At 34.7% G+C, this 23,946-nt stretch overlaps 1 protein-coding gene across 1 annotated transcript; it reads right to left on the bottom strand.

Moving 5' to 3' along the window:
* Positions 1-464: 464 nt before the first annotated feature.
* Positions 465-23,167, bottom strand: LOC150107070 (secretin receptor-like). Its single transcript, XM_090391603.1, has 13 exons — positions 23,011-23,167; positions 16,609-16,719; positions 15,761-15,906; positions 12,006-12,100; positions 11,607-11,727; positions 8,359-8,515; positions 8,191-8,251; positions 6,807-6,876; positions 6,040-6,131; positions 5,689-5,833; positions 4,603-4,644; positions 2,856-3,000; positions 465-859 (listed from the first exon to the last, which is right to left on the bottom strand). Exons 1-13 carry the CDS (start codon positions 23,165-23,167, stop codon positions 465-467), a joined length of 1,737 nt encoding a protein of 578 aa, XP_090247729.1.
* Between the last annotated feature and the right edge of the window lie 779 nt (positions 23,168-23,946).

Below are 23,946 nucleotides of genomic sequence, written 5' to 3'. Positions count from 1 at the left end.
TATGATTATCTATTAGGTGATAAAGAAATAGAAAGCACTCAAGAATAGGTTACTAAATTCAAAATAAATACTCTACGGGATGCCATACAACATTATTTACAGTAATACTGACTAATGGCATGATATAATCATATCACAGACAACATGCTGATGAACACCATTCCAACCACTAAGCTCGTTACTGGATTCAATTCATAACGGGCAAAATAATCACAGGTGAGTCATTCATCCAAATATTATCTACATACATACATATACACATTATGCATGTATATACCACATACATGTGTGCGTACGATATGAATGCATCGCTCTGGTCATGTCGATGAACCTTTTAAAGTACTGGTCCTTATTTAAGTATTAATGTGGCCAGAGAAATGGCCTACAATATACCTGTTATACCTGTAAGATTCGCAACATAGAGGATATTTCAGATAACTATGCGCTCTTTTTTAATTCATTATTCAAAGGCAACTTTCTTTTTCATTTTCCTGTATCTGTAAGTAGGAAGAGGAGTTGAGAAGATTTTCGTGTTCTTGATTATTTGGGGTACTGTTTTCATCGATCCATCCATTTTCTACGGCCTTCGAATTATATGGCAGTAGATTGCCATTAGGAGGGCAACGATCCATCTCTAGCGCCACTTCTGTTGTGCGAGTCACAGAATTGCACTGAAGTTTCCGATCTTCAAAATTGGTGAACTGAGCCGAGACTCTGGGAGATGTGAGCGAGCTGCGAGAAGGCGGCCCTGTTGTTGATCCACTTTCACGTTTGCTATCACATCCGGGAATATTAGGAGAGGGACTAGTACTACACACATCTTTTTTATCTGGAACAGAAAAGTAGGCCAGTGACATCCCTGTATTGATTTGAATTATGTAATAATTTTAAAAAATACACATCTATGAGAGATTAAAAAAATCAAGACAATATGAGTATAAGAATAAGACTATGTCCAAGCTTGCGTTTAAAGGGCTGATTCTTGCTAAGCAATTTAGCATGTAACACTAAAATTAATCAGTTTAGCATGTAACACTAGAATCTGGTGTCCAGATTCTAGTGTTCACTGTACCTGGAACGATCAAAGGTAACCCAACTGTACTCTTCATTAGGAAACATTATGCCGTCAGGTTTGTGTGGTGAGATGTTGTCAGACTATCCATTTAAGAATGCAGTATGAGCCCTATACAGTGAAAGTCAAGAAGTGTTCGCGATTAGAAGGAAAGAATGAAAAGAGTTAATTAAGGTCAGGTATTTTGTTTCAGAAGAACAACATGAAAAACATGTCTTTCGAGAAATGAACTTGAAAATTTTCTTTATCACTGGATACCTTCCCATCATTTTTAAAAATGACTTTTACCTTTTTTTTTTTTGTTCTTGCAAAATGCTTAGGTATGATTCTCGAACGATGTTGAAGTCAAAGAATCTCTGCAGATTCTTTGAGAGACGGCACTCTTCTCAGATCACATTATAAAGCATGTGTATCGATGACAGCAACACAACATTAAGAGTGCTGCAATGATCCATTTCTAGTGTGTGTCACTTTTGTCGTGTCCGTCATAGAATTGCACTGAAGTTTTGGATCTTCAAAATTGCTAAAGTGAGCCGAGACTCTTGGAGATGTAAGCGATAACAAGCAATTGAAAAACAATACCAAAAGCATACATTTTATCTTTCTAGGTTTACAATGAAGTTGAGTTAATATTTTTTTTTTTCTAGTTCCTTCACCATTTTCAAGTGAAGTGAAGACAACTTAGTAAACTAACGCTATTGAAACTCAATCTTGTATTATTACTAGCAAGAAAGTTACTACTTCACTCCCCATACTTTTATATGATAAATGTTCATATCCATTCAAGGTCAGTTTTCCTTGTTGGGTGGACTATCACATCCAGATTTTCCTTGCAGAAACATATCATATCCATAGCCTTTCAATCTCTAAAAACTTATTTTTCGTTCTTAGTCCTAATTCTCCTCTGCTCAACTTCTAACACTTAAAAGACCAATGTTGGAATATTGTTCTGACGTTTGAGGCGGTGCACCCAAAACTTCTCAAAGAGTTATTGATAATCATAGAAAAGAGGGTGATCTGCTTAATTGGAAATCTCTCTCTCTCTCTCTCTCTCTCTCTCTCCCTCTCTCTCTCACACACACACACACAGACTCCCTGCAATCGCTTTCCTAAAGCACTCTTTCTATATTATGCCTTTTCACAGGTAGTATCATGGACATTCTTCCACTGAACTGGCAGTTACAATTTCAACACTTTCTTATAATCATGTGAGAACTAGAGCAGCCACTGGTCAACATCCCACACAGTTAAACCTCGAACAAACTTCATATTGTCTCTCTCCTTCCTTCCATTCACCTATTGTTTGGTGGGTCTCCCTATATTGTTTTCTCTAATGAGTAAAATCCAACTTTTTAAAAAACACCAAGAGATTACTTATTTTTTTCTTAACCAATCACCGCACGTGGCAATGACGCAGTATGGATATTGTGACATTTCAAATGTGGGATCGTTATTAAAACAAATGAAAACTTTTGATTAAATTATACACTATATATTGCACTCATGTACTGAATTGCACGTTAATTTCCTGACTTACCAATGCTGCATTTAACAGATCTTATTTGCATTTTTAGTCATGGCTAGTGTTTAAAAAATGGCTGTGTGTTTTAACAGTCAGATAAAGTTAAAATGTAAAATTTAACCTACTGAAAGACAAGGTATAACTAAAATAATGAGCTTAACATTCGAAAAAAAAGAGCGAAATGTTTACAGCTGGAAGGGAATCTTTTGAGTGAACTAAGCAATAGCTTAGGAATATTTATTAGCAAGCTGAAATTCTTACCAGAGGCTGAGTGAAGAGACTGAACTGAACTTCTCCCTTTACTTAAGTAGGTCAAAGACTGTGTTAGAAAAGAATTGTCAGAACGAAGGGCTAGGTCAGGTTTCAAATTCCACCTCTGGAGTACTTTGCGGAGTTCACTTTGAACCTGAAAGGCAATATTGATGATCAGTTTTTAACAGTTACAAAATAACTGAAAATAATTTAAAATTAATTTTTTTAACGGAATAAAAAATAAGCATACTGAAAATCGTTTGTCCAACATCATCTTGAAATAAGAATTCGCACTGCTTTGCAGTTATTTGTGCAAAATGGATTAGTTATATATATATATATATATATATATATATATATATATATGTATGTAGAAAATATTTTACCTTGGGTATAATAAATGTTAAAGATACCAAGCTATTTTAAACCTGGTTTTACTCCATTTCCCAAGTAAGCAAACAGACAAACAAGCCAAATTTGCGCCTGCAAGTGTTGCAAGTCTAGCTGATCCTGCACGTAGTGCAAGATCAAGGCAACTCATGGTAAAAATGGAATAAGCTCTGATCACTAATCTTAATATTTACCCTTAATGCAAAGCACATCTCATGAAGGAGATGTATGATGCTTTGCATTAAAGGCAAGGGGCCACTACCCATACCGGTTTCGACCTTTATTGAGGTCTCATCAGTGGGAGCCAGGCTAGAAATACCAAGATTTTAGTAATAATAAAATTTAAAATAGCTTGGTATCTTTAACATATATATATTCCATTTTATATTTAATTCATTTACGTTGTTACCGTCGTGATAAATCCGAAAAGCACAAACATTCTAAACTAATTTTTTCCCCTCCAAAGTGTGGGCTTTGTATGCTGATTAAATAACATTTCTGAAGATCTCACAGATCCTATAAAACTGAAACTCGGAAGTAAGAAAAATGCGAGTATTTTTTCATGCAAAGTACTTTTAATTTGCTATCAAACATTTTTTATTGTGCAAACATTGCTGAAATCATATTCTGAAACCTTTCGTAGTGAAAAAATATTGAATACTTTTAACATTCCTACTTTTCCTACTAATGAACATTATTAGGATGGAATTCCTTTCTTGTAATCTGAGGTTTTTCACTAAGAAAATTCTTCTCTTCCACAAAGGAACATTCTACATATATGCACATAAGAACCCCACGAGTGTTTGCTTTTCCCGAGCCCCATTTCCCTTAACTTGTTTAGAACATAACTAATACCATGAAGCAAGCGGATGTAGTATTACATCAAAACGTGTTATTATTATTATTATATTACATCCTTCTTTCAGCTCGTTTTGCCAAGACTTCACTTCCAGCAAAACTGCATCAGAAAAAATATTCTCTCATGAGTTTTTTTTTTTTTTCTTTTTTCGAAAGATATTTTCGAATTTATATCAGTGTAAAATTAAGACTATTTCCTACTTCCAAGGTTCAGAAATGTGCTTCTCCATTATGATAAGCACACAGGCTAAATTATATCAAAAATGGTCCAGGTTAATTTATTTGGAATACTTGATTTTTTAGAATTAGAAACAAATGAATTACATCGCAATATTTTCAGAAAATCACACAAAAAACTCACTGGGGTTCAACATAAAATGTCGACGAGATTTATAAAGATTCTAAAATAATTTAGAATGTAATCAATTTTAATTTGCTGTAACTTACTTTTTATTAAACACTTTTTTGCGCATCACTACTTAAACACAAAAAGTACACTTTCACTTACCTCGCCATTGAAGAAACAATAAAGAAGGGCCACGAAACATCCCTGAAAGAAAAAAAAGTCAAATATACTAGTCTATTTTTAATATTAATTCCTATGGAGTAATGTTGAATCGATTAAAATGTATAGCTTCTTTGATATCCACATGTTATTTTATGAATATTATCAGATAGTGCAATGAAGATAAACTTGGTTAACTGCAAAATGAAGTATTCGGTCAAATAAATTGGAGATGGAAAACTGCCACGTCCTTTTTTACTGTTCAGAAAGCGATTCTACATACTTCATCCTTCAATTCAATGCAAGTACACGATTTTTTCAGAGATCCGAAGATAAATATTGCTTACTAGAATCCCGAGTACCAGAACATATGAGGCATGGGGTATGTAAGATAAAATTCTCATAACATAAAAATTCTCATAACAAATTCTCTTTCCATCTGATATTTTGAGGATCACCATGATGGCAGATGAATTTCATCAGCCTAGTGCGAAACTGCCATCCTGGAAGTTTTAAGTATCTCGAAAAAGTTCCGTTTTTGGGTCTTTAGTTTCCGATTATCTAACCAAAGCATTAATAGTACACACCAGGTTCACAATCTTGAGTGTAATTTATATTAAAAACAATCATAAATTGAGTATTATAATACCGAATTTATGATTCATAACAAAGGATTAAATGGAGGATTAATTCACACCCGCGCACGCCACCTAGGAGCCAAATTAAATACCCATGATGCCATCTAGGAAAATATATACATAGTTTCGCTGTTGAAGCATTATACTTCTATTCCAAGTATACAGGGACATATAGATATGGATAAGTGATAAATATATAAAAAGTTCATACAATGACCGAAGTTCAGCACGCCTCAGTAAGCAAAAAGGGAAAAGATTCCCTAATAATACCGCTAACTTAAACAAGATTGATTTAGCAGTGCAATTAAAACCAAACTTTATTAATAATACTTTCAGTGTCACTAGTGATTTGGTTGCGATTTCAATCTTCCAACTAATAATCATCAAATTATTCCACTAGTTAATCATATGCAGCCTTCTATAGAAGTGCAATACAGAATATTAGTCTCACCTGAAAGGAGGAGAAGAGCTGATCAATGTACAACCAAACGACTTCCACCATAGCATTATCGCCCGAAGCTAGAGACATCGCTAAAAGGACAGCATAGTGAACTCCAAACAAAGGAACCAGGATCAGAGTAGACTTGAACCACTTTCTGAAATGAGGTGAAAGTTTGGTTATAAATAATAAATCAAGGACGCTTCAGTTAAAGATAAAATAACAATCCAGTTTTTATAAATATATCTAATCTAATATTCAAAACTATTCTCTTGTTCAAATGTATGGGTAACAATATTTAAAACACGTTACTGTGATAGAATAATCCAATAGATGAAATCATATGCGATTTCTCCTTCTCACCTGTATCGATACCGCCTTGTCTGTAATGTGTTGGATGCAAACATCTTGAGGAACAACACTCGAGTGATGTTGACGAAGAAGATGAAGTTTACCTAGCGAATATAAAATATGAACAAATTTAGTAGAGATATTTTCACACGAAAAAGAAATGAATACTTCTGTGTGCTAAAAAGCAGATACACCAAGTGTATACTGTAATAGTTACTAAACATAATACTTATAATGCCCGTCTTGTAATTTGAGAATAAAATAGTAAAGACGGATACACGTCGTTGACAAAAATAAAATAAATTTGACAAATAACATTTAAAAAATTATCTGCATTTATCAATTCACGCAGCTGATTCAAATCACCTTCAAAAAAAGTCGTGTTTTTGTTCGTTTTTCACATATTAATGAAGTGAACCTGAAAGAACGATCTCTGAATATACACAACTCAAAAAAAATCTGCACTTGCAATGTAGAGGCTCTAAATCAAACGACAGCCAGAAAATTCAGGTCCTTTTAAAACTGTACGTTATTGATTCTATGGAGAGATTTTGGGGAGGGGGATTAATATCCGAAAAGTACGCATGAATTTTGCTGGTAATTGACCAACAGAATCTTAAAAGCTCAATACTTACATATCTTATATATATTGAGCGTTTGTATTTTATTATATATATATTTTTACTTAATATGTATTTCTGTGTAAACACGATTCGCGAGCGAATAAATGTTGGTCACTTCTTAATTTAATAAAATTGAATCAGTTATCTTTCACTTACCACAATGGACGCTGTGATTGGCCCACGGATGATCCAAAAATATCCTTGGTTCACATTGGTCGTCCAACATCTGCCGGAAAGTAATATCGTAAGAAATCGACAAGGTTTCATATTCTCATCACTACATTCAAGGATAGCAGAAAATGGATTCATGAAAATAAAAATTATGTGGAAAAACACAAATTTATCGGTATTTTATAGCTCATCAGCTGTTGATGAACTATAAAACTTCTTTAATACTTAACTTCTCTTAACTGCTTTAATGGGAGGAGGATTTGTTTAATCCACCAACGAGAGCTCGTCGACTTTTTCACAAATTTCGAGAAGCCGCTAATTTCATGTAATTATTTTTTCTCCACTGCTTTTCTCCTGTGTATCCTAAGCAGCCATGAACTGCACTTTCTGGCCGGAGTTGCTTATAAATGAACGAAAATATCGTTTACTCTGGTAATTTACTCTACGTGTTGTTAAGCTGCATTTTAAGAAGCGGCATTAAAAGTTTGTTTTTTATTTATTGCTTTTTTTTTTTTTTTATGTTTATGGAACTGTCCCGCAGTTCGCTGTGAAAATACTCACATCGCCTTGTGTTCACACCGTAAATGGGCGTACCTTTTCAAATAATTAAACAAACTAATGCTCTAGTTTCCCAAAGTAGCAATTGCAAGAGATGTAGATATAACAAAGAAAAGAATAAATTGGTAACGAGTCTTTTTTCAACTATTTCTTCAATAGTTCATAACGATCTCCCGTTCATAAATTGATACATAATAAATGGCAGCTGTTCAATCTCTCATAAATGAAATTTTTATATTTTTTGATATGAGACCATAGAAAGGTTTGAACCTACAGCATATGCCCTTAATAATCTATTTAATGCGTAAAACGTATAAATGCTCGTTTATCTGTTTGTCCTGCGTCCAAACTGTATACATAATCACATCTACCTTTGGGTGGACAGATTGAAATATCGTTGTCGAAAACATTAAAGAAACAAAGGAAAAGAAAAATGCTAAGACATCAGTATTTTTCTTTACATTGGATCATTTTCAGAGACAAAATTGTCGGAAATGTTCCAAAAATGATAAAAGAAATAATTTCTCGCTGGATGGATAGCATTTGGAAATCTGGTGTTCAGCATTTCTATAGTTGTCGGAAAGCTGCTTTTAATCGGATCATTTTAATGGCGACATTAAGTGAAACAATTATATGTACAGTACATATACAGTAACGTGCATATGCTAGAAAACTGCTGTAAAGTCAGCTGTGAAATCAAAGAATGATATGAATGCTAATGAATTCCCGTTGTGTTTAATGAATTATTGGGGGGGGGGGGCATTTCTATGTAGTCTAAGGAAAAATATTAAAAAAAATTACACAGACTTACAAGGTATCTTCCAGCGTAGCTCTGACTGCACACCACGGGACGATAAAAATCACGGGAACCCCTGAAAAATAGAATGCGAGTAAAGAGGAAGCATCGCAGCCAATACAAAAAGTTCTTTAAGGTCTCAAAAATCCAACCTTGAAACACACTCAGCAAGCATTTACTTACCCCAACCCAGTATAACGTATCGCAGTATTCTGCTGGTGTCCGTGAACATGGACAGGAAGACCAGATTGTGTAAGTACAGACCCTCCATTAAGATCCAGCAGTAATTGGCCAATAAGAAATAATGCCAGAAGCTTGTAAACACTTTGCACTCCACGTTCTAAAAAGAAAGACCTAAGACATAAAACGCCATTTCTAAGTGGTAGTTTTACAAGAAATATTGCAGCTATTAAAACTTTGGACTTACTACAAAGCAATAATTCAGAGAATTTATGGTAGTGAGCATTTTACTCACTGATTCAGCAATGCTCGTGACATCCAAAACATATTCTAGCGATCAAATCTATTTACTTGCTGTCCTTTAGGGAGGAGAAAGTCGTTAATGCCCACATGCCCAAAAATGATTTCTTTTTTTTTTCCTTAAAAATAAATCAGATTACTTCACTTCTGTAGAGGTGATAGATGCCACTTTAACGCATCGATTCCTCGGGGCACTCAAGATGGATGTGCAACGTTTTTGTTTTGGCGACTCCATACCTCGTCGTAAATCACAGTGCGTCATCAAGCAGGCAGTAAAAGTCGCCATCTAGGTAGAAATAGGCAAGGATTATTTTAACCAGTGGCGGCTCGTGGCTTGAAATCGTGGGGGTTCTGCAACTTTCGAAATATACATACACACTGTAAGTACAGTGTATACGTGTTTGGATAAAATATCAAAATTATGGTAAAAATTAAAAAAAAAAAATTAAAGAAAATATATTGTTTATTATCGATAAAATTATACAGTTTGATATAATTCAAAATTACTTAAAAATAAAATATATTCTTGTTTCATTTCATGAAAAAATATTGTTATTATGGATAACATTATACAGTTCAGTATAATTCAAAATCACTTAAAATAAAATAATCCATTCCTTTAATTGTAATTAAAGGAATGGATTTACAATTTTTGGACATTACAATTAAATCCTTTAATTGTGATGTCCAAATATTTAAAGAGACAGAGTAAACACGATAAGCACTACGAACACTACTACTGGTGCAAACTGCATATAAACAACAGTGGAACTGCGCGACGGCAAGTGCCGCATTACGCTAATAGCTCGTATCTCACTATGACGTGCGTACGCTTGAGCGCGTAGTAATATGACACTGTGGTAAACACAGTGCTGCTAGCGTCCTTCGCCCTCCTAAGTGCTATACGATTGATTTTTATTATTTTTTATACAAAATAAGAGAATTGTATAGAATTGTTGATGATAAAATTAAATATTACAAACAAATATAAATAAATTAATAAATATATTTAAATTAAGAGATATTACATCCCATATTGTTTCACAGCCGAAAAAGTAACTCAAAGAGTTTCATGCCGAATATAGAAACTATATAAAGTTCGGAGAGTCCAAGCGTAATCAAATACCTGGATAGCGCAACACCTGACCCATTTGATAGTGCAACACTGAGGCAACGCATAGGTGGAGCAAGCTCCGATCACTATTCTTGGTATTTACCCATAATGTGAAACCCAGCTCCTAGGAGCTGTATTACTGTTCTACATTATGAGAGAAGGTCACTACCCTGACCGGTTTCAACCTTTATTGAGATCTCTAGTGACCTTCTTTCATAATGTAGAACAGTAATACAGCTCCTAGGAGCTGAGTTTCACATTATGGGTAAATACCAAGAATAGTCATCGGAGCTTCCTCCACCCTTACTATGAGTTGCCTCAGTGTTGCACTACCAAATGGGTTATTTGTTGCGCTATCCAGGTATATTTGCGTACGCTTGGACTCGCCGAACTTTATACAGTTTCTATATTCGGCATGAAATTCTTTGAGTTTCTTTTTTGGCTGTGAAACAATATGGGATGCAATATTCCTTAATTTAAATAATTTTAGGTCGCCGAATTGAAGCCTTTGGCTCTTCACATATTTATTTAATAAATATATTTATATATCGAGAAAAATCGGGTGCTGCAGTTCCGCAGTGCCTATGCACGAGCCGCCCCTGATTTTAACGCATGGCGAAATTAATGGAGGCTATATTGATCTCTGTAATTGTTGATTTAATACGTGACCACGATGCTCTACAAAATTTTATTAGGTTTCTGGCCATTCTTTATCGCCAACAGTCCACATAAATAAGAAACGATTATGATGACACTTGCGAATGTCACAGAAATGAGTCAAGTTTCCCTTCAGTGCAGTAATCACTTTTGTTTGCACCTTCTTTTTTTCTTTCCTATTTTGTTATCGAGAAATATTTTTGTAAACAAGTATGATAAAGAGTCATTATTAGTTTTAAAACACAACTATAAATCCCATTTATTTCTAAAGTGCGACGTAGCCTTCTGTTTCTCTATTTATACGCGCTTAACAATTTTGCATTCCACTGAGTGTTGTGGTCGTTGACGTCTTCCACCCAAACATATTCACAAAGATCCAGGCTACAGCAAAATCACCTACTCTGAGAAATCCTACCAGGGTTGTGATTGCATACTCGAATGCATTTTTAATGAAAAAGGAAACGAAAAATCACAAAACTATTCTCTATTGAAAAATGTTATTGTTTTGAATGATAAGTTTCTTACATATTAAAACATCATACAAAAGTGATAGGATCACACTTCGCTATGCAATGGATTTATACCGAATCACATTTTATCACTCACAGCTTCGAATACATTAAGTATTTATACATATTCCGATATCACCTAATTTATATTTAAATATTTTAAGAAGATACAAATATACGTGATATATATCAGAAATTATAGACTTCACTCGGCCTGTGATGCAATTCTATAATTCAGAGAGCAGGCCTGCATTTAGGCAATTACAGCCCATGAAGTCACTTCATTGGGTTGAATTGATTCTTTTATCTTGTGGTTCAACTCTAAGTGAGAAGAGTTTGGGTGCAGGCACGAGTGCTCTTTTTTCATTTATATAATGGTTAGTATTTTAAATACTAGTGCACAAAGAGCATAAAAAATCATGCCGTCATTTGATTAATTCATGTGCTTACGTGGAAGTAGTTCAGAAGAAACAGGAAATTTATATTTTCTGAAGTGAACAAATCATCTGATTCCTCTCTCTCTCTCTCTCTCTGAATATTACTTAGCACCTTTATGCCACAATGGTCAAATAACAAGTAAATATACTCAAGCTTTTTTTTTATTCTTATTATTAACTTACTATTACAATTTCAGAAAGTGCAGTCACTGGCATTCCGTCGGTTGTCCTTACTTCCGTTTTGATTCCGACTCCGCCCACAAACAGAGCATCCTTCAAGAGAAACATCGTGGCCCTCATGATGAAGGACAGGAAAAGCTGCAAGTGCAGGTTATTTCTTGGACATCGCAGTTTCCTGGAGGATAATACATGTCCTTAGTTTTACGTAATAAAAGTAAATAAGTATTAAATTATGTCTCATCCGTAAAAGAGGAAATGAGAAATTCAAACACTTAGCATATTTTACTTTGACATACAAAATATAAAATTTCTTTAAGCAGAAATCAACTTTGTCAGTCACTTAAAAAGATTCTAGACGTGTGTTTTCAACGTTTAAAAGCTGGTATAAGGAAGTAATCATTTTTTCTGTAAACGACATTTTTTTTTTATTTTGCAAAAGCAGCAGTAACTTACCTAAATGCGGCTAAGATAAAGAAGGCGATTAGCAGCGTGACTAAAGAAGTGGTGTATCCAAATCTCGAAATTAACTTGATGTTGGGCAGATGAGGCTGAAAACAACAAATAAAATTTATTTCGTTTTCTTTTTTTTTATTCGAAGTACTCATTACAGTACTGTTGGTAATATTAGGTTTAGCCACATAATAGTAATGTTACTCTTTAGCTTGATTTTAAGTCAGCTTTCGTATCATTTGGATATTCCAAAGTAATCGTAACCGAACAATTCCAATAGTCTTTGAATTAATTTTCTGAAAAGAGTAAGCTAGTCATGTTAGAACATGAATTAATTATTCTCCTTTTAGAACCTAATTCAGGTTTGTCGTATCTAATATTGCATTTTTCAAAACATTCTCTCATACAACAGAGGATCAGATCGATGAACTGCATTCTTCCATAAATAATGCATAAAATGTGATGATGGGTTGTAATTAAAACAAGTTCTTATTGTTTTTATTTTTTTTTTAAAGTGATCATTATTTGAAAGTTTTATTAAGAACATTAAAAGACAAAGTTCAATCATTTTGAAATCGGGATTAACGTTTGATTTTAAGATGTTTAAAACTCTTATAACAAGTTACTTAAATATAAAGAGCCAACAGGCTTCATTTCGGCGATATAAACATTATTTAAATTAAGGGGATATTAAATCCCACATTGTTTTAAAACCGAATAAGAAACTCTAAGATTGGAATCAGAGAGTTTCTTGCCGAATATAGTAAACTATAAAAGTATCGGCGACTACTAGCGTGAGCTAATGCACGTAGTCCAAGTACGTAGTACAAACTCGGGCAACTCGTAGCAAAGGTGGCAAAGTTCTGATCGCTATTCTTGGTATTTTCCATAATGTAAAACACATTTCCTAGGAAATGTTTGCTGTGAAATGTTTCCTAGAAAATGCATGAGTGAACGTAATGCTTCGTGCTAAATGTGAAATAAATAAATAGATTCCTGAAAGAAACTGAGGCAAGTTTCTTCCTCCATTTTTCTCCACATGACATTTAACCCAGTCTGGCCTACGAATGACATTAAGATGGAATCAATTACATCATACCGACTCCGCATGCGCAGTATGAGGCGATTTTGAAATGATTCCTGGTAAAAACTGATTTCAGGCATTTTGAATTTGAGCAGCATTTGAATTGATTTTTAGAAAACGTTTTTATGAATAATATCAAAAGTAAGTGTACTTTGATCAAATTTTCGTTAAAAGGAATTACTCCATTTTGAAAATTTATGGACAGAATGAAGACTTTCCCTCCTCGTGTCGGAATAATAACCAAAATACCAATAGGGAAAAAAAAACAACAGCAATCAGCTATGAAATTAAAAAAAAAAAAAAATACGGTCGAATTACTAAGAAAAATCCGGAAACATTTACTCAGGAAAATAGTGAAAACGGATGCACAATTTTTCATTCAAAACAACTTCACATCCATTTTCACGGTTTCCCATAATTTTTAAACGAAACATTCATGCAGCATGGAATGGATGATAAAAAAAAAATAAAACCCCATCTTCGAGTTAACAAACTTACATAATAACATTTCGACTAAAAAAAATCGAAAATGAGAACTTTTTTGAAGTACCGAAGAATTAGCTAAAAGAGAATAAAAGGCGAGAATTTCTGGCCGTTTCTTGTACGAGTTTCATTTAACAATTTTAAATGAAATAACTTTGAGAATTAATATAAATAGATTTTATAAGCACCTGAATTCTGCATGTGTGCCGTATATTTCGCCTTACAAGACGCACCGTTGTATTAGACGCATCACATTTTTCAAATTTCATCGAATTTTTGGAAAAAAATATTCTTCGCAGTATAAAATGCACGAATTATGTATTCAGTTTTTAATGTAAATATTAATATTTTTTATAATAAAGTTTCATACATGTATTATTCGTTTATTTTCCGTGATATTTTTGTTTTTGCACACATCTGTAAATTATTTATTTTCATAAATTTAAAGCAGAATGTTGCAGACCCTGTAGGATCGATGACATTCCTTCCTGTTGCCAATAATTTTGCCCCTCGAATAATCATTTTTGTGGATATGCAGGGTTGCAACAGCCCTGTCTTCTTTGATCCATTATCCAAGTTTTTAATTTATTTTCAATTTCTGGCCATTTTCTAGGTATTCTGCAGAGATTGTGTTTTTTAGAATTTACTTCTATTAGTTGCTGTTGTGTCCTCCAAGTTCGTACCATTCTTTGTAAGCGAAGGCCTAAACTGCGCTCCTGTGTCATTCTTTTTTGCCAACTCAATCACACTACGCTTAAACGCAGTGTCATATAGCTATGTCTGTGCATCGCAGCATCCATGGGTTATTAAAAAAATTAAATATAATAATGCATTTATTACCAGTTTAAGTGCTTGACCGTTAACAACCGTGCAACTATTCAAACCGATCACGCATTACCGGTTTATAAGACGCATCCTATTTTTCAGATAATGTTTAGGTACAAAAAAGTTCGTCTTATAAGGCGAAAAATACAGTACTTCTTTATCAGAATACTACTATAGCACTTAATAATCATGCCATACACCAAGTAAATTTTATAATATTAATATTTGATAGTAACCCTTTATTCGACCGGTTCCCTAGTTAGTCGATCTCAGCCACGGAGAAGACAAGCGGATTTTTTCTCCTTGAAACGCTTCACATAACTTAAACTAAAAAAAATCGACCTTAGAACCTAAGCTATTTTAGATAATAATATACTGCGTTGGGGATCGCGAATGGCGGCACTTGTTTACATCTCTTTACTGGGTGCCATTTTCTAATTAGTCTTGGACCAGCTATATCCGATTGCCTCCTTGCGGAGATTGCAGAAACAACAGCACCAATAAAAGACTCATTAAAACATGTAGGACATAATACCCGATTTCAAAATTTACGTAACCCCTACTTTCCACCAATGTTACGTTTTACATAATATTTTCAAGATAGGATAGATTTTAAATCGATAGTGGGAGGAAACACCCGGAACTGTTGTTTCTTTTTCTCCCACAAGCAAAGTTTGCAGTTCTCTACATATAGAGAACTGCAAACGTAGTGGAACTGCACTACGTTTGCAGTTCCACTTTAATCACTTTAATGTATGCTAAACGAAGTTCTCTGCCTCCTTCTTTGGAAAATCTCTCTCTGCCTTCCCCAAAGAATATAACTTCTGCTGTTCAAAAAAAAAAAAATGAATTAACAGATTTTTCTTTCTCTTTAAACACATTTCTTCTTATTATTCGCACACCCAGCATCGATTTGATGTGCTGTAAGTTCTTAAGTTGTTGCGACCTTTCGTCCTTGGATCATATATATATATAAAATACAAAATATATACAAAACAACTTGATTAAATGAATATATGTTAAAACACAAATCGAACTTCATTGCTTTAAAAATAAAGAACTAAACATCATCTAATGAGAAAGTGTCTGGAATACTTCATTTTAGTTAAAAAATTATCGAATAAACTGATGTTTACAGTCAAGAGCTTTATCAGATTACATCCAAAATTGAGTTTAAATCAGATAAGTGAGCATACGTTTTTTATTTGTATAATTTGGCCAATTAGAATTGGCAAAATTCTAATTAGCATGTATTCGTTTCCACGTGATTATCTCAGTGAAATTATACCGAATAACCCGTCGTACAGAATCCCTGATAGCGTTCTACATACAGTGTAGACGTTTCAATTTTAAAATCGATGCTTACCTCCAGAAGAGAACTGTTGTACCTGTCAATGTCATCGAATATTTGAAAGTCTTGTTTAGCACATTGCGTGTAATTTGTCCACGTTGTATTAGTACTTTCATTTAACCACCAGGTGCCGGCACTTGTGCATCGTCTAGAGGCAAAGGCTGTGAGAAATGAAATACTGCAATAATTAAATGAAAATTTTATTTTATTTTTTTAAAAAAACTTAAATTAATGCAATTCCAAATTTGGTAATACTCTTATTTGGTAATAATGAATATCTAATCATATAGCTGCATAAGCTTTGACAATGAACGTGTATCGACATAAAGGATAATTCGACAGAATAATAATACCTGCATATATTTTTAAATAAAGTTTTCTTAAAATGCTTTTTATATTTTTAAAATCTTACAAGAGATAAATCTCATGGAGATTTATGTCTTGGAACAGTTCGTGTATTCTGGAAAGTTTCCGTTTAGGAAGTATGAAGGGCATTAAAAGTAGCCCTAAAGAACTACATATAGAGAATGCATTCATATTGTATTTTAAATACAAAACTACATTAGGGAACTAAGAATGTGCAGGAATGTTGTAAATCCACAAGAAGCTATATCTAGGCATTACAGTCGCAGCAGAAATGAAGGTTCCCCATTTAAAGGAAGTGCTAAAGTTCGAAGTGGAAAAGCCAACAGGAATATTTAGAATTTATTCTGTAAAGCAGTAATTTTCTTTGTTGTTCCGATTTCTGAATACTACTAAGAACACTTTCGTCAAGAAAGAGCAGTCAAATCTCACTAGAAAAGTGTATATAATTATGCTAACCAAGGTTTACATATTATATTAAGAAATATAAGAGCACTTACCTTTGGTGTTGAAGCCGTGAATGTATGCTGGACAGGGTGCTTGGAGCACAGATCCACTGGGGGCATGAGGCCAACAGTAAGCACCATCCCACACAATTGGACAATAAAGGCCTAAGAGAGCACAGGCAATTAGTAAACAATAAATTTTAATGATATACATGTTCTCTTATTTTCATTGCAATCGGCAATATTAAAACATGATGTGTGATATTCTATAAACGACAGACGAACATTTTATATAGTTCTAGCTTGCTGCGTTTTACAAAATACACGAAACATTTTTTTTTATGTTGCTCCCCCCATGAGAGGTGGGTGAGGGCAACAACACAAACCAAGGATACGCTGAAGATTTTTCCTATATTTATCAAATCGAATATATATATGTTTGAATATTTAATTTATTTTTTAGATAGTCAGGAAACCTTGCTCTAGAGATCAGACATGGAACCTCAAGCAACTTCAGGCCGCCTCCGATAAGAAGGTCGGTGTTTTAACACCGGGCGATGAAATTCATTTCCCACTAAAAACAGTCAAACTTCCATGCCCAAGGAGGATGCGAACCCGCAGCTTGTTGTTTGGAGAGCGGGTACGCTAATCACTCAGCCAACCAGGCCGCAATTGCGTACAGATGCAAATTGTTTAATTCGGAAACACGAAGCTTATATTGTTTGAATGTTGGGTGATAGTGTTGTTTTCTCTTCAGCCAGGTTTCTGAATACACAACAGGCAAATGAATATTGAATTGCATACTTTGCAATTCGTGCTTTAACTGTGCCCTAGGGCAAACCATAATGAGATAACGACGTTCCTCAGGTCAAGCCATGCTTGAAAATCATATTCTGACTCTAGTGGAAAAGCTGTTGTCAGAAATGAAGAGTTAAAAAGATAAGATAGAAATTATTTCTTGAGATAAGGTAATGATAATGAACGCACTTGGCATCGTTATGATTTTATTGCTATGGATAATTTTCCAAATTATCCATAGCAACAAAAGAGTGGGTGAACAACAGTGCAGAATTACGTAAACTTCATGGATTACAGATAAATTAATTCACCAAGAACTGGAAATCAGAGAGATGACACGGCTGACAGACTGTTGCCAAGTTGTCTATCACTTGTTATTGAAGGAGTAGTTGTAACACAATAGCGAGCTACTCATGGAAATGTCTAGTTCTCTCTCATTCTGCACATATCCAAAGAACTCTTAAAAAGCAAAACATTCTTTTCCCCTGAGAATATATTTTTCCTTCTGTCAATTGTATGGATGGCGTAACAATGTCAGTCGATGTAGCGATATGTCAAAATACCTCTGTTATTATTCTCTTTCATTCTGTGTCTTCAGGCTGCGGTAATAGATAATGATTTCTTGGCACGTGGAGTTGTTTTTGATGCATTCCAGTTATCGCACAGTAGACATTTTCCATATCAGTGACAGTTTCCGATACCCTGAATTACACAACGACGACAATCACTTTTGGAAGTGCTGTTTTGAAGCTGCATTTGAAGGAATACAACTCGAAATGAAGCGTTTCCAGCAGAGGAAAAACTGAGGATTTAATTACGTGTAATATCCGCTGTACCAAAGAAGAAAAGATTACTAGCGAAAAAAAGTATTTAAAAGTTGTTATATATACGAGGATGTGCTGAAAAGTTATAATAATCATTATGAACAAATCAACACGTCTGACATTTCTTATATATCCTAAAGAAATGGCAGATTACCTACATATTGTAACAAATTGTTACAATATGATGATATATGGGTGTTAAAGGGTTTTAAGATATGTTCTTTCTTTAAGTTTTAAAAGAGGTATGCCGTGAGTAGACATATCGATACAAAATAAATAACGGAAAAACCCACGTATAGAGATTATTTAATAGTATAATTTTCGCCTGTGTGTCACAGGCATCTTCAGTACATTTTAAGCTCAAATTAAACAATAACTGAGAATTCCAAAAAGCGCCACCTAAGTAGCTGGTGTAAGATAACTAAAAAGGTCAATAACTTTCCTAAAAATAATAATAAAAAAAATAATAATAATAAAATAAAAATAAAAATAAATAAAAAAATCAATACAATAAAAAGTTAAGAAAGATTAGCTGATTTGTAAAGTACTATCTCCCATAAAGGAGATAGACGTAAGCCGTCGGATCTGTTTAAGTTAGGAGAATGAAGTAGAGTTTCACATGTTTCTTTATAAAGGCGTTCCATGAGGAAGTGACTTTTGTGAAGAACTCTTGCCTTTCGACAGTTTGGAAAAATCTCCACCTTTCTCACTTCTCCTAAGGACAAGCTTCCACATCTTAATCATTCAGGTGTCTACCAGATTCCGTGCTCTTGTGGATTATCTTATTTCTGACAAACGGGAAGATCTGCCTCTATTCGGCTAGAAGAACACCAATCTTATATTGAATACTTTAAACCTGAAAAGTCTGGATTTGCAGAACATGCCATCTTCACCAGACACAGAGTTCATTGGAGAAAGAGAAGAGTTCTTCACAAAAGTCAGTTTCTCATGAAACGCCTTTATAAAGAAACATGTGAAACTCTACTTCATTCTCCTAACTTAAACAGATCCGACGGCTTACGTCTGTCCCCTTTATGGGAGATAGTACTTTACAAATCAGCTCATCTTTCCTAACTTTTTATTGTATTTATTTATTTATTTATTTATTCATTTTTTTTTTTTTTAAGAAATTTATTGACCTTTTTAGTTATCTTACACCAGCTACTTAGGTGGCGCTTTTTGGAATTGTCGGTTATTGTTTAATTTGAGCTTAATGTACTGAAGATGCTTGTGACACACAGGCGAAAATTATACTATTAAATAATCTTTGTACATGAGTTTTTTCCGTTATTAATTTTGTATTGATATGTTCTTTCTTGTGGTTATATCAGTTGCTTTAATATAATTTTTTTTTTTCTATGGATTTATCAGGACATTTCAGCACCTCCATCTCGTAAATATGGGCATAATAGGAGAAAAAGATACGGGAGCTAAGATTGTATTTTAATATAAAAACAACATTTTCCCCTCTGATGTGTGTAAGGTAATTCTTCTTTGAACTCAGTACGGCGAAAAATAGAAAATGCGTTTATATTTATAAAACATATTTAGTGAAAAATGCAAGGTGTTTTCACGATTTAACAGAAAACAAATATTGGTCTTGAAATTGTGAATAAATTGATGCAAATAATGTAGGAACACTGATATTAACATTAACCAGAAAAATGCAAAGGGTATAGTGAAAATAAGCCTTTATCTTGATATTCATTTAAGCCATTTCATCAAACCGGTGTTGCAAACGGCAAATATTACTCAAATAATTGACCGCAGAACAAGAGAGTTTATGAGACTTATTACACGACACTATCACGCGTGACGGAGTGGTTAGAGAGAAAAAGGAAGGAATCTGTTAATGCATTTCTCGAAGAGCTGGGTGTCCTGTGCATAGTACGAAAGATGAATGCAGAAAGTGGATTAAAATAGCAGCGCAGATTTGGGAGCTGTAGCCTAAGTGACCGAGAAGATGGAATTTTTGCCTTCAGCCACTGAATATATGTATACTCAATTTATTTTTTGGAAAACAAGAGATAAACAGGCCGCTCCTAGAATATTTGTGATGATATTGCAAGTGATGACGAGATATGCAGGCTTGACAAACAGTGCACTTTCCTTATTACCCCAAGCCACATAAGGATAATAGTAAAAAAGAAGAATGTACAGTGCAATTAGTGGAAGTGACTGCAGAAAGGAATTTATGACTAATAAGCGGAATCTTTGATAAAAGGGACCGTAGTGTGTGAAGGAAGGAGAAACAGTCATTTTAATTTTGTTTTCAATTTCTAACCAGTAATATTTAAAAAAAAAATGATGATGAACCGTATTGTTGTTCTCGTAAATACCACAACAGTTACAATAATTAAACGTTGAAGTGTGGCATGTTTGGTCTGGGTGAACGTAACACCAATGGTGAAAGACTGTTGGAATTTGCCCGTGCTAACAGATTAGTTATTACCAATACCTGCTTCCAGAAACATCCACGACGGACCTATATTTGGACATCTAACATTGATAGGTCAAGGCACCAGACTGATTACATCCTGGCTCTCCAGCGGTGGAAGACAAGCATGTCTGATGTGCATACTTGTCCTGGAGCAGATTGTGGTACAGACCATCAGCTGGTAAGAGCCAAAGTAAGACTAAGACTCCGAAAACTTCCAGGTCAGGCATATTCCACTAGATTGGATGTTAGAGTAATTCCTAGTGGATTCACAGACGAAACATCAACTCGGCTGGATGATTTTTTGGAGACCAATGAGGAAATCTCACCAGAAATGCTTTGGGAAGGAGACAAGATGATAATACAGGATACAGCGAAGACGTATCTCGGCCCAATAAGAAAACTAAGAGACCCACGGATATCAGATTCAACATGGGAACTAATCAGAAGAAGGTGGTTGGACACAGGGACCGAAGAATACAAGAAATTGCATAGAGAAATCAGAAGAGTCATCAAGCAGAACAAGGAAAAGTTCTATTCTAATAAATGTGAAGAAACAGAGTTCCAGATGAGAAGTCATAATTATAAAAGGATGTTTTATTTAGTTCGTGACTTAAAGCACAAGCTTAAGCCTAAACTGAATGTCATCAAAGACAGGAATGGATCATTACTAACAGAAGAGTTGGAATTCAAAAACAGATGGAAAGAATACTGTGAGGAACTGTACAGCAGAGTGGATAAAGAAAATGTGGAGTTCTCCCACCAAGAAAATTTTGATTTGGACCCTCCTCCACTTAGGCATGAAGTTAAAAGAGCAGTTAAGCAGCTCAACAGAAATAAGGCCCCAGGTGCAGATGAAATCCCAGCAGATTTAATTAAGGTCACAGGGGATGGAGGGATAAGAGTGTTTCATAGATTGATTACAAGGATATGGGAAACAGGATCATGGCCTAGAGACTGGAAGAAGTCAGTTTTCATACCACTACACACGAAAGGTGATATGAAGGCATGCAAGAATTATAGCACTATTAGTTTGATATCTCATGCAAGCAAAATTTTATTAAAGATCATGCGAAATAGGATTGAGGACAAAATTGAGGCAGAGATGCCCGAGGAACAAGCAGGTTTTAGGAAAGGTACGGGCACCAGAGATCAGATCCTTTGCCTTAGACAGATCATAGAAAAATATATAAAGAATTCAGACTCCCTCTGGTAATGTGTTTCTTAGACTATTCTAAAGCTTTTGACTGTGTTGAGCATGTGAAACTGTGGGAAGTAATGAAAAGAATGGGTTTTCCTCAATACACTATCAGGTTGATAGCCAACTTGTATAAGGAGCAAGAAGAAACAGTAAGAACAGGTGTTGGATTGACTGACTGGCTTCAAGTTGGAAAAGGAGTTAGACAAGGATGTTTACCTTCTCCTCACTTGTTTAGTATATGTGCAGAGGACATCATGCGTGAAGCATTGGATGAGCTCAGGACAGGAATTACGATAGGAGGTAGATTGATCAGTAATCTGAGGTACGCTGATGATACAGTACTCCTTTGTAATGACATGGAAGAACTAGGACTAATTCTTGACAAAGTTAACAAGATCAGTAATAACAGAGGACTTCAACTCAATTCTAGCAAGACAAAGATCATGGTTCTCAACTGAAAAACAAACAGAGAAGCTCTTGAGAAACAAGTGTACATTAATGGAGAAAGAATTGAGGAAGTCAGCAAGTTTGAGTACCTGGGATCCATTATTAATGTGAAGAATTGCTGTTCAGAAGATGTCAGAAAAAGGTTAGGAATGGCTAAAACAACAGTCAGAGACCTGTCTAAAATCTGGAAGGATGGATCTATCTCCATGGGAACAAAGTTGAGGATTTTAAATGCAGTTGTTTTTCCAACAGTGACTTATGGATGCGAGACTTGGAACCTAAAGTAGTCAGATAAGAAACGGATATCTGCTTTGAGATGTGGTGTTACAGAAGGCTGTTGAGGATATCATATACTGAAAGGCATACAAATGAATGGGTGTTAGAAAAGATTAGTAGAACTTTAAGGCTCCTTAAGGATATTGACAGAAGAAAGTTAAAATATTTTGTACACATTGAAAGCATGGAAGGAGAACTTCTCAGAACAGTAATAGAAGGTAAAGTTCCTGGAAAAAGAGGCAGGGGTAGACCGTCAATAAGATGGATGGATGGATGGCGTGTGTGTGGAGTGACTGATCTTCAGAGAGTTGAGGCTGCCAGAAAAGCAAACAACAGGACTACATGGCGAGGCATGGTGTGGCACATCACCGAGCATCGGGGTGACCATACGGCATCTGTAGATGCCCAGTGAACATAGAAAAGAAGTGCATTTAAAGTAAACATTTAATGATGAAAATGCAGTGGCAACTTACCATCGGCAGGTGGCGCTGCTGATGATATTTTTTCATTGCATTTCTTCTCCTCTCTTTTAATGGTTTCAAGTTGTTCCATGAATTCACTGTTTAAGGAAGAACTGCTCGTTTCGGACTGCAAAAGAAGTACTTGAGTAACAAACTGTACATGAAGCATCGATAAATGCATAAATTATATGTAGACAATTGAAAGATATTCAGAAAACATCAATAGGAACTGACGACGTTCAGAAGATAAATGCTCTGAAACAAAGTAATCTCTAGAATCACGAATTATAACATTATGATTATAGCCATATTTAACTTCAAATACTGATAACGCCCTCTCAGTTCTTTTATTATAGTTGTATAGTTTTTTAGTTCATTGCTCACATCCAGTTAACTGGGTAACTGTTTAGGTCACGATTAAACAACTAAAGTTGTAAAGTATATCAAGTTTGTAAATTACATTACTTTATGGCCGACATGCTGATTGTGTGCGGCATTAAAATCCTCTCCAGTCAGTACGAGTCCGGCTAAATTACCTTCATAGAAAAGTATTTATTAAGCTCTTGTACTCTGAGGGCAATTTAATTGGTCACTAACAAAAGAGCAGCGTTATTAGAAACAGATGGGGTTAGTATGCCCACAAGGATAGAAAATGTGTTGAGCACCAAAAGTGGGCCCAAATATTTAAAGATATGTACCATTGGAATAAAGTATATACTGGTTGGTTTCTATGCAATGTTGTGCTGTCATGCGACTTATTTTAAGACTGTATGTTAGAGCACCTACGTTATCTCGCTAGGTCAGCAGCAAACCAGGATAGTATTATTGTAGGCACTTCTGACAAGATCAAGATAAGATAAAGATTCGTGAAGTCATTGTGTGATAAGATGATTGACGTCATTGTGTGTGTGTGACATCATGGGTTTGGAATGTTCGGAATTTCCCTGG

This window comes from Typopeltis vanoorti, chromosome 4, assembly GCF_054136105.1.
Source record: "Typopeltis vanoorti isolate ZY-2024b chromosome 4, IOZ_Tvanoo_1.0, whole genome shotgun sequence".
Classification (NCBI taxonomy): Eukaryota; Metazoa; Arthropoda; class Arachnida; order Uropygi; family Thelyphonidae; genus Typopeltis; species Typopeltis vanoorti.
The sequence above is the reverse complement of the archived record's forward strand: the minus strand, read 5'-3'. Positions and strand labels throughout refer to the sequence as shown.

Excerpts from the sequence above, each read along its gene's own strand:
- LOC150107070 (XM_090391603.1), bottom strand. The coding sequence starts at position 23,167 with ATGCTTCATGTACAGTTTGTTACTCAAGTACTTCTTTTGCAGTCCGAA. Across the intron at positions 11,728-12,005 it reads TTTATCTTAGCCGCATTTAG|GAAACTGCGATGTCCAAGAA; the intron begins GTAAGTTACTGC and ends ATTATCCTCCAG. Across the intron at positions 4,645-5,688 it reads AGCTCTTCTCCTCCTTTCAG|GGATGTTTCGTGGCCCTTCT; the intron begins GTGAGACTAATA and ends TTTTTCTTTCAG.